Consider the following 12,254-nt stretch of genomic DNA (forward strand, 5'->3'; position numbering starts at 1 on the left):
TGGTTCAATCAACATCAGCGGAGACCCGCCGGTGGTGGTGGTGGGGCAAACAAAATAATAATTTTTTTTTTTAATCGGTAAATAAGGACGGGAAAACAAAAGAAAACCGACAAAGGGGATAAACAGAGTTGGGAATATAAACAATTTTACAAGATAGACAGACGCTGCTGTCGCTCCGACTCAAGCCAAAGGCGGTAGAGAAGGAACTGAGAGACTGTTGGCTGCGCACGCTAAATGGCCACTCGGAGTGGTGCAAGACAGATGCCGCACGTGCACGGCTAACCGGGGTACTGCTACTACAAATCTCTGATTACAAATGCAGGGGGCCAACACACCTAAAGTGGAGCACCCACAGGGACACTCTTCGAAGAACCCCATGTTATCTGTCTTTCCCCTAAGATGACAAAGGTGCCTTTGACTTTGGGGGATAGGATCATGACCCAGGAGTTTGGTCAGGAATCTTGATGGAAACATGGGACGAGGATTTTACCTTGTACCTATTCGAGCTTAAATTTTAGTTACTAGAAAGTATTTTATCTTTATTTCTCTTGTAACATTTCTTACTTTAATTCTTATACTCACTTAAGATCTATCACTGTAACTAAACTTGTTTTATTTTTAATGTCAACCAGTCCAGTGCTGTGTTTAAACTCAACTCTTTGTTAACTCCAGTTAAAGTAACAAACTCTTGAATACTGACTCTTTAAAGGAGCAATGGACCTTAACAGTCCTCTGATTGTTCCAAGGTCAGGTTAGACGTTTCAGAACACACATTTTGGGGGAAAATTGGGGCTGCGGAGAGTGTGGAGTTTCCTTACCACTTGTTAACAAAGACTGGTGGAGACCAGTGGAAGTCTGTGACATTGTAGGCAGGTTCCAGGATCCAAAGTATTGGACCAGGGTTGCCCAATACATAGACAGAGTGCATACTTGTTGCTAACTGTGAGTGTCCCAGGCAGAAAACCACGGTAGCAAGGCATTGTGAGGCACTCATGGTAAGATGTGACAATTCTTCATTGGTCTGGACCGCACCTCAGAACGTGACATCCATTACAAGACTTTTCTAGATGTTGGCAGCTCCATATGGTGCTCAATACAAAGAGCTGAACTCTGCTTCTTCAGAAGGCATAATTTTTCTACAACTGTTCCTTTTATAGGAAAGGTTAGAAGTTATAGGGACAAGACAATCAGGTAGCTCAATCAGAAATTAATGGGTTGATGCTGGTATAGAAAACCTAATGGTCAGGCCCATAGTGTTACAAAAGGTCACACTGAGAATCCTAGTGATTAAACAAACAGTGGCAGAAACATACTTTAGAAACACTGAGGGCGAACACTCAAAATTTTTGAACAATCTGTACATTCAGTGCATAATATCAAACTCAAATTGAGCTTTTAAAAATATTTTTATGGTACTTCAGTTATGTGCTTCACAATACACTAACATGGCTCAAAATACAAAAAAAAAAAGCTGCTTGCTACTGTGGCATGTAACTTATAAGGTAAATAAGTACCAGAGGGGTAGCCGTGTTAGTCTGGATCTGTAAAAAGCAACAGAGAGTCTTGTGGCACCTTTAAGACTAACAGATGTATTGGAGCAAGTGGGCATTCACCCACGAAAGCTTATGCTCCAATACATCTGTTAGTCTTAAAGGTGCCACAAGACTCTCTGTTGCTTTTTAAGGTAAATAAGGTAAATGCACATTAAGTTATATGCCAAAGTGCAATTTTAAATTTCCTTGATCTGTGGATCATGCCTCATAATCATTCCTTATCTTTTTCCTATGGCTGCAAAACATACTCTTCTCATTTTTCCACTACAGTGAAATGATACCTTGTGGGCAATAAGGAAAAAGGTGCAGTCCTAGAAGAGAAACTTTCAGACCATTACGGGTAACGTGGTCAGATATCGTCCCTCCAATTTTTTATATTCTTTCCTTAAGAGAAGAGCTTTTTTCCTACAACCACAATCAAAACAACTATTTTGACCACTTGCAAAAATTCTTGCTCCTTTTTTTTCCAGCAAGAATTTGTCACTATTTTAGACTCTTAAAAGGCAAAAGATGCCAAACTTTCTATTAAAACTACACCTTTGTCATCTCTAATGGCAAGTCTACAACATGGCTGTTTTAGTGACCAACCATAATTTGAATTGGTACCTTCCCACCCATAATTTCTAAGACACTAGTGATGCAAGTTGGTATTTAATATTAAAAACTGTTCAGGATAGCAGAACTTATTTGTAGTGAAAGATGCAAAGTCATTTTCAATAATACGTTTTCTGCACTGCCCTTAAGGTCAGTATTGGCTATTTCTACAGTGGTATCACCAGACTTGAGTTCCACAGATTCTTTAGTCAAATCAACATTGTGATATGGATTCAAGTTTCACTTATACCTGTGAGACCCATCTGAAACAACAGTAGCAAAGACACAACCAAGTTTCTGAACTGCAATTTTTACTTTCTTATGAACTTTGTCACTTCAGATTTCCTTTGGTCTTCTAATTTTGAAAATCAAATTAATAAAAATGAAAATCCCAAAGAACAAATATACATACTTCAGATATAATGTAAATTAATATCTTAAGCAACTTAATTTTTCTCATGGCTTTCTGGGAAGCATCTTGCATTTTTGTCAGTAAAACTTGACCAGTTATTGCTACTGACAATCAATAACCTTGAAATTAATTACACTAGAGGCTGTTTTTGTAGCCTTTCCTAGCTCTTATTTTTGTATTTGTTTTTTTAAAAAGATGCAGACATTTAACCTGAGATTTTTTACAACACACACACACTTTGGAAGTGTTTTACGATAAACCTTAAGTGCTGTTCATGAAACCTTCATTTTATAGAGAATCACTGTCTGTGTGCTTCTCAAAGTTAGGCAATTTTCAAAAGATAAGGACACTACCTCTCCACCATAGTTGAAGGGTGTGTGTGTGTGTGTGTGTGTGTGTGTGTGTGTGTGTGTGTGTGTCAGACTGACTACTGTGTGAATTAAAAATGGCAGTTCAAATCACTACAGTATACCACAGGATGATACTGGCCCTTTAAGAGGGTGCAGGGCCAGTGCACTCTGTCTCATCTGCTGACCCAAATGAGCTTTAAAAAAGAGAGCACCTGGGACTAGAAAGAAGGAGAGACCCCTTTGAAAGGGAGTCTGTGAGAGTCAGGCTGAATGCCAGTCAGGAAAGAGGCAGAGAGCACAGACATGGGGCTCTCACACTGCCTGCTCCATGGGAATAGGGACCCCTGGAGAGCTAGGACTGCCAGAGTCCCCTGGGAGGGGAGGAAGTGGGAACCTGAGAGGAACTGTTCTGAAAAGGGGCCTCCAGGGAGAAAAGCCTGGATGGCAGTGTTCAGGGAACAGGACACAGAAGCAGTAATCGGGCACAGTAGAACTGCCAGAGTCCCCTGGGAGGGAAGGCAGTGGGCACCTGAAAGGCAAAGGGGAAAATTCCCCAGGAACTGTAACCCAGAGTGGGTAGAAGAACTGTTTCGTTGTCACAATAAAGCTGCCTCAGAGACTGTGGCATGGCAGGGGATCCATTGTGGGCAGAGGAAAAGCTACTACCTTGTTACAGTATCTTCCTCCCTTTATTATTTTCTTAGTGATACCAGCCAAAAAGAGTTTGTAAAAGTCTCTCATCTTTGGCAACAAAATTCTATCTTTATTTGATGCACTTCCTTGAGCACCATAAACCATATGGATTTTTCAAGTGGTCAGTAATGAATAGGGTTACCATATTTCAACAAGCAAAAAAGAGGACGGGAGGAGCCCCGCCCTAGCCCCGCCCCTGCCCCTCCCACTTCCCGCCCCCCCAGAACCCACAACCCTCCCCCCGTTCCTTGTCCCCTGACTGCCCCCTCCTGGGACCCCTGCCCCTAACTGCCCCCCGGGACTCCACTCCCTATCTAAGCCTCCTTGCCTCTTGTCCCCTGACTGCCCCAACCCTTATCCACACCCCCACCCCCAGACAGACCCCTGGGACTCCCACGCCCCATCCAACCACTCCCCACCCCCTGACAGCCCCCCCCAGAACTCCCAACCCATCTAAACCCCTCTGCTCCCTGTCCCCTGACTGCTCCGATCCCTCTCCCCACTCCTGCCCCCTGACAGCTCCCCCCAGAACTCCCAGCCCCCTACCCCCCGCTCCTTGTCCCCTGACTGCCCCCTCCTGGGACCCCTGCTCCTAACTGCCCTCCAGAACCCCACCCCCTACCTAAGACTCCCTGTTCCTTGTCCCCTAACTGCCCCTTCCTAAGACCCCCCCCCAACTGCCCCCCAGGACCCTACCCCCTACCTGTACCCTGACTGCCCAAAACTTTCTCCACTCCCCTCCAAAAGCCCCCCCCCGTTTCTTGACTGCCCCCTCCAGAACCTCCCTGTCCCTTCTCCTGCCCCCCCTTACCCTGCTGCTCAGAACAGGGTGTTGGGCTCTGTGCCAGCCGGACACATGGCTGAGCTCCCCTGCACAACACAAAACCCGGTCCCTGGCCCTGCACAGGGTTGCCGGAGCGGGCTGCAGGAGGAGGAGCTGCCGGCCGGCTCAGAATGCAGGGGGGGGGAGGTGGGAGGAGGAAGCTGCTCCGGAGTCCAGCCCGGGACTTTCCTGCAGCCCTCCCAGCCGCTCGCTCTGCCGGGGGAGGGGGAAATCCCGGACATTGTGAGTGCTTTACAAATTCCCCCCGGACGCTATTTTTAGCACACAAAAGGAGGACATGTCCGGGTAAATCCGGACGAATGGTAACCCTAGTAATGAATGCACTCACAGCACATATAGTGTCTTCATGAGATGTAATACTTTGTACTGTACTCAAATATTGGTACCTACAAGACATTTTAAAACAAGATAGTATATTTAAAGGGATGGCTTCAACCTGAATTTGAATCTATTTTTAAAATATAAGTTAAAAGTAGTTTCAGACAGTACATCTCCCCCAATCCTTGTTTTACAATCATATTTTTCTATTTCCTTCCCATCCCCTCCCTCCATTGCTGTATGAGAGCTTCACATAAACCACACAGAGAACTGACAAGAGGGGGAAACATGAAATTGTCTCCACAAAAAGTGTGGTTAAATGCACAAAATAAACAAACTGAAAAAAAATATTTCTCCTTCCAATTGCTATAGTAATTGTAGATATAAACTGTAACACTAATACGTAGGTTAAAAATTCAGGGAAAAAAATTGGTTTTTAAAATATAGTGTCCCCCTTTATTTATATATATATATATACACACATACACATACACACACAATACTGAGGATATTAGTGAACTGCCACAGTTCTAAGTTAGTGACTGTGGCTTCCTTCCTATCAAGAGTCTTCCAAGTTGCTTGAATTTAGGTGCTTTTGACTAAAATTCGATTTGAGAATTCGTGCTAAGTGACACTGCTGCATTAGCCAGTAAATTAACAGTGCATACCTTATTCAGTGAGGCCAATGCAATATCAAATGTGTTTTCACTGGAGCCAAAATGAAAACAATGATTTTTTTTTTTTTTAATTTTCCACAATTAACTAAGATATTGAAACTGAATTGTGTGGTTGTTTTTTAAAGTGAAACTGGGATGTTGGGTATCTCACTTTTCTAGACTATATTTATAATAACTTACAGATTTTTAACTATTCTTTAAAAAAAATTGTTTGAATTACCTCCCTTTCCCCACTGGCTACATAATTGAAACCCAACTAATTCGAGCACTAAAATGCTCTGATGTCTCATTGTCTTTTATAGCTTCATGCCATGCTACTGACTGGTCAAATAAATAACTGGACTAGAATGACAACGTACTAAGGCTGCAACTATGTCCCAGCCTAAATTTCAGCCAATCCAATACCTTCCCTTTTATCCTTTCTCCTCTTCCCCCAATCCTACCTATGACAAACCCCACCTGCTATTGCACCCTGCTAATGCAAGTGGGGCAGAGCTGAGATAATATAGACTAGGCTTTTGCATAGCTTTCTTCACAGAAGCCCAACTAGGCAAGTAATATTGCCTAGTAGTAAGTATTTGTTAAACACACATATGCCCGAAGGCATTTAAGGAAGAAGAATTTCAAATCTAGTAACTACTCTATCTAAGTGTCCTGGGTCTTCCTGAGTCACTTACTCCCTCAATAATGATTTTATGTTTATGACTTTTACCAAATGTAAAGATTAAAATCTACTTAGTACGACTTATGTGCCATATAAACCTACCTGATATATCAGAAAATACTGGACCACTTGACTTCCTAATCTTATTTTGTTCAGATTATCATTTCCCATTGATAAAAGACTTTACCTTTACAAGTCTTAGCCTATCTTTTGCATAGACACATGGCATAAAATTATTGTAATAAGTGCTAAGCACAGAATGCAGTTTATATACTTCATCTTGTGGGGAACTGGGAGAGCTAGATTTCTGATACAGTGCAACTGGAAACTAGTACTCTTAGTACATTTATACAATGGAGTTTTTCTCATTGCCTTCCTTTAGTACCTGCTGGTTGCTTCTTTTGCTCTTCAAACAAGTCGGCTGAACTTATGGAGGAATTTGCAGAAAGTCTCTCTAGACGAGCTCTAGCTTCATACTAGAAAAGAATTACAAATAAAACATCACTAACAGTATATTGGCATGTCTTGCTCATTTGCTCGGGTGCCTGGTAAGGGACTACAGAGTCTTACCTGTAGAACACAGATAAAAATCCATGTGTCTCTGCAAACTCCCCAAAGGCAACCTTCTCTCTGACCGTTAGCTAATCCGAGCTACTTACCCTGCCCATTATTAGTAACTAACACAATTTTCTGAAGTCATCACAGAATATTTGAGCATCCAAAAATATGTTTATTTTGCATAGAAACTTTTGTACTTACATCGCTATGGTCTTGCTTTCCAAAATACATATCTGATGAAATAGCTTTGACATTGCCAAATTTTTTTTGTGCCTCATCTGTGCTTAAAGGTGGCTCATATTCAGGTTTACGACGAGATGTAGGCCTAAAGCATTAATGCAATTTTTTAAAAATTCTATCCAGTATAACATGATTGAACTGAAAGCAATCTTATCTCCTTTTAACCAAAACAAAAAATGTACCTAGTTTATATATTTTTTTAAATACAAGTCAATATGAAACAAGGACAACAAGAAATATACAGAACTGTTGTTTAAAAAAATGATATAGTGGCAGAAACATAATATTTCAGTGATAATTTTATAGGTAGATGGGTAAATACTACTTGACTATAACTTGTACTGAATGAGTTCTGTTGGTTTGAATTAGAAGAACTAATTCAAGAGAGATTTATTCAAAAGCAAGCAAAACTGGTGTCAACAAGGATTAGATTAATTCTACAAAAGTTACTTTGTAAGCCACATTTATCTTAAACTCTGCCCAAAGTGAACATGTAAAAAATAGTGTTCAAAATGAGAGACTGTTTACAGCAGGCTTAGCCTAGTGGTAGTACAGAAGTTCATCATCTTTGAACTATCGTTACCTTCCACATCTCACTGGCAACTAAATATATTCAGAATTCTCTACAAAATATAACATTAAAAGAATGTCAAAGTTTCACAAACAAACACTCTAAAGTCAGGAAATGTCAATGTTAAGATTAAAAAATTTATTAGAGCATAAGCTTTCGTGGACTACAGCCCACTTCTTCGGATGCATATAGAATGGAACATATATTGAGGAGATATATATATACACACACATACAGAGAGCATAAACAGGTGGGAGTTGTCTTACCAACTCTGAGAGGCCAATTAATTAAGAGAAAAAAAAACTTTTGAAGTGATAATCAAGCTAGCTTAGTACAGACAGTTTGATAAGAAGTGTGAGAATACTTACAAGGGGAGATAGATTCAATGTTTGTAATGGCTCAGCCATTCCCAGTCCTTATTCAAACCGGAGTTGATTGTGTCTAGTTTGCATATCAATTCTAGCTCAGCAGTCTCTCGTTGGAGTCTGTTTTTGAAGTTTTTCTGTTGTAATATAGCCACTCGCAGGTCTGTCACTGAATGACCAGACAGGTTAAAGTGTTCTCCCACTGGTTTTTGAGTATTTTGATTCCTGATGTCAGATTTGTGTCCATTAATTCTTTTGCGTAGAGACTGTCCGGTTTGGCCAATGTACATGGCAGAGGGGCATTGCTGTCTGTACTAAGCTAGCTTGATTATCACTTCAAAAGTTTTTTTTCTCTTAATTAATTGGCCTCTCAGAGTTGGTAAGACAACTCCCACCTGTTTATGCTCTCTGTATGTGTGTATATATATCTCCTCAATATATGTTCCATTCTATATGCATCCGAAGAAGTGGGTTGTAGTCCACGAAAGCTTATGCTCTAATAAATTTGTTAGTCTCTAAGGTGCCACAAGTACTCCTGTTCTTCTTTTTGCGGATACAGACTAACACGGCTGCTACTCTGAAAAATGTTAAGATTGCATTTTGCTACAGTCCTTAGTTACACAATCACATGCTGTTATTTTCTAAGAATGGATATTCATTTAGTATGCAGGTTGGATGGTGTCAATAAATGAATATGTGCAAAATTAACTTAAAATCAAAACTGAAAAAGAAGGTTGCAGACTACAATTGTCATTGACTATAAAACTGAAAATATTTCCCTGTGGAAAACAATAAATACTTATTTTAGACTAATTAAAAAAAAACAAATCTGTTACTTGTAAATATATTAAATAAACTTTAGTCCCAAGTGCATCACTATTTAATTCATTTAGCGACCAACTTAAATAAAGTAGGAGGCAGGAGGTCTACAGAAGAAAAATGAGCAGGATCAGAATAACTAAAAATATAGAAACAATGTAGGTTTACTTCCTCTTATATTACATCTTCTTTTCTGTGCATGTCTTTTGGATTATAAACCCTTTGGGGAATGACTGTGTCTTGTACAATGCTGAACACTCAATAAATAGTCAACATGTAATAAGTAGTAATAAATGACAAAAAGTTACACAGGGAAACAGAAGAAACTCATGCTACATATGTAAGGAAACCTCATTACTAATTATCAAAATTTTGGTCAAATCCTGCTAGTCTTAGTCTCACAGACAATACCATTTAAGTCATCAGGACTATGCTCATAAATTAGATGAGTAGGTTTAGCTCTTTGTACTGAAGTTAGTACAAGTTATCTCTGTATACCTGTCTGCATAGTCTGTAATTTTTGAAGTTAGAAATGTGTCAGTGTCTCTGTTACTGCTCTCTTTCTTCCAAAAGGAATCTGTATTGTCATCCCATTTAGAAAAAGTGCTGCTCCTCAACTCTGCAGAATCAAAGTACCTGAATGAAAAAAGAGAAAAAGTATTGAATAAAATGTCCTATTTTATTTAACTCAAAGCACTCCAGCTATTCCGCAATTACTAATGCCTGCAAAAGCTAACAGATTAAACTAGGCAAAACTGTTACAAATGGCTTTGAAACTTAAGCTAAATATGTTTTGTCAGTATTTCTCCTTATGGAAGAATACATCATCTAAGAAGGTTCTGCAAAATTATTACTTATATGTGTGAAATGTATATGTAAATACTGGTATGATATGAAAAGAATGATTACTTGCTCTATAGTAACCGTGATTCTTTGAGATGTAATCTCTGTGGATCCCATCGTAGGTGCTCATGCTTAAGATCGGAGTGGGTTTTTTTTTGGAGGGGGAGAGGGGTTGAGGGAGGGAGTTTGAAGAGCAGTGTCCATCAGGTCTACATGTGTGTCCTGTGCCACGAAAGGACACGAAGGCTGGAGCAGCAGCAACCCTCCCTCAGTTTACTTGAAATTCAAAGCTTTTGCTGTTGAGGACTCTAAAAATCAGGGCAGAGAGTGAGTTGTGAGATCCACACTGACTACAACACGTCAAAGAATGACAACTACTGCAGGGTAAGTAACTGTTCTTTTTTCTTTCACTATGTGGTCAGTGTGGTTACCGCTGAAGGTGACTGGCAAGCAGTGTCTTCCCTGGACAGTGGGAGTGAGTAGTTTCAGCTGTATCAAATAGAGATTGAAGTGCTGCTCTCCAATATTTGGCATCCAGATGTGGCTGTGGCATCAGAAGCATCCATTACCATCTGTATGGTCATCTTGGCCACTAAGGGTATGTCTAAACTGCAATTAGACACCTGCGGCTGGCCTGTGCCAGATCTCTTCGACTCAGGCTGCGGGGCTGTTTAATTGCAATGTAGACCTCTGGGCTTGGGCTGGAGCCCAGGCTCTAAGACCCTCCCACCCCACAATTAGCCACATGCTGCTATACACAAGCACAGGAGTACAAGGTGATGCCTTGTAGCCCTTGTCCTTCGGGGATAGTCTGCTTATACCACCAACATGATTAAAGAGCCAAGACTGGGACGAGTACAGAAAAACCTCAAACTCTGTGGGAGGTACCTGGTACCTCTTCTTAACTTGTTTCCCAGTGGGCTTTATCTTGAACAGTGTCTGCCACATGACGTTGGCCAGGTCCTTCATTATAGGGAAAGCAATTCTGGCTGGACAAGAAGCTGACAATATGTCAAATAGCTTCTGGGATTTCTCAAATATGACAGACATCTCAATTTCTACAATTTCAGCAATCCTCACAAAGAGCTCTTGGAATGCTTTAAAGTCATCCGGTGATGGTACCAATGCTAAGAATACTGCCTTGTCATGTGATGAAGACAAAGGATCCTTTGGCAGTGATACAGAGTGCTGGTGCTGCTCCATCCTTGAATCTGGCTCTCCCTGGTATTCTGGCATAGGTAGTCTGGCCAGGGACACTGATGAAAATGACCTCTTCCTCAAATCTGGTGGAGACCAATTTCTGGATGCCTGAAATGGTGGGCCCAAGTACCCCCAATAGGGCCTCGGTGGCATGCAACAGGAATATGGCTGGCTAGCTTGCTAGGTACTGGACAGGCTAATGCCATTCCTGATGAGCTGGTGGATGCTGAACCCTATAAAGTAAATTGAAACCAATGACCTCAGGAGACAGAGCTCTCCACTGGAAGACAGGGTGAATGCATGCCCTGGAGATGATGAGGTGGAGTAGACCTCCTCCATGGGTGGCATTGAAGTATATGGTGTTCTCGGTAACAAAATCTGTACCAGTATGAGTCTCTGCATCAATGTCTGTCTTAGTTCTCATCTAAGAGGATCCTCTCCAGAGTATTGATGTAGAAGGTTGCATCATCAGAGCTGGAGGATTGTGCTGCACCATACGCTGTTCCTTCTCCCCAAACCTCACAACCATCCATGACTTGGTGGATTTATCTTCAGAGGCTTTAAAGGGCTTGTCCTTCTGAGAAGACACTGAGCTCTACTTGTAGTCTCTGCCTCTGTGTTCAGAGCAGGCCCCCTCAGGGACAGGTCTTTACTCAGCGCTGTCTTCCCTGTGGTAGGCTTTGGGGTCACTTGTCTGCTCGACAGGGCACTGGATGAAACTGGCTTGATCTGCTAGCAGAACTTTGAAGCTGGTCTCCTCAGGGTCTGATGAGACCTGTATGGATTGTTCCAAACGATGAAGCTTTAGTCTCACACCTTGTGATTTACATGTTCATGTAGGATGAACAGGGCTTAAAGCCTGAAGGTTTAAGAAGCCCTGTACAGGGAGTCTGTCTGCAGGGAGTGGCCTACTGAGGGTTTGACTGCAGAGTTCAGTTCAGATAGATGAAAAATTCATGGCAGTCGATGTAGAAGAACAAAAGTAGTTCTGAAGGTTTTCTTTAAGATGTGCAGGAATTTAGCCTGAGCTAAGAACTAGCAGGTCAGACACTCATCAGGTGCTATCTTGCTGTCACAGCGGGTAAAAGGGAACTGAGGTAGGATTGCAACCACCCTACCATTTATACCCTTGTACAGGAGCACAAGGAGATACAGGGCCCATGCATGGCCCCAACAGACGCTGCTATTAATAAAAAAAACACAACAACAACAAAATCTAAACCTCTCTCGTGTGCACACACATCTACAGTGGGATCCACACTGACACCCAATTCTAAAAAACTTAAAATAATGGGTATTTTGCAGGGCAGAGATTAGAATATCAGTTAGGTGTTTTGGGAACTGTTAAAAAGTAAACCAGAGAGCAGATTCCCTGCTGGTATAAATTACCATCACTAAACATGGATCAGAACTATAAGGAGTCAATTCTTGCTGATGGTCATTCTCACAAACCCGTCTCTCTGCCCCTGCCTCCCACAGCCCTTCAGCAAGAGCATGCTCTGGGGAAGGTGGGCCTGCAGAGACCCAAGTTCTCTGTGTCCCAGCGGGGTGGG

At 41.5% G+C, this 12,254-nt stretch overlaps 1 protein-coding gene across 2 annotated transcripts in view; it reads right to left on the reverse strand.

Moving 5' to 3' along the window:
* Window positions 1–12,254, reverse strand: part of ARFGAP3 (ADP ribosylation factor GTPase activating protein 3) — a 77,126-nt gene that overhangs the window by 8,739 nt on the left and 56,133 nt on the right. For both annotated transcript variants that reach the window (XM_054037555.1, XM_054037546.1), the window contains 3 exons: window positions 9,157–9,294; window positions 6,865–6,988; window positions 6,491–6,581 (listed from right to left, as the gene is read on the reverse strand). In XM_054037555.1, coding sequence (XP_053893530.1) covers window positions 6,491–6,581; window positions 6,865–6,988; window positions 9,157–9,294 — 353 coding nt within the window. The remainder of the gene's footprint in view (window positions 1–6,490; window positions 6,582–6,864; window positions 6,989–9,156; window positions 9,295–12,254) is intronic.

Source organism: Malaclemys terrapin, chromosome 1 (genome assembly GCF_027887155.1).
Source record: "Malaclemys terrapin pileata isolate rMalTer1 chromosome 1, rMalTer1.hap1, whole genome shotgun sequence".
NCBI lineage: Eukaryota > Metazoa > Chordata > Testudines > Emydidae > Malaclemys > Malaclemys terrapin.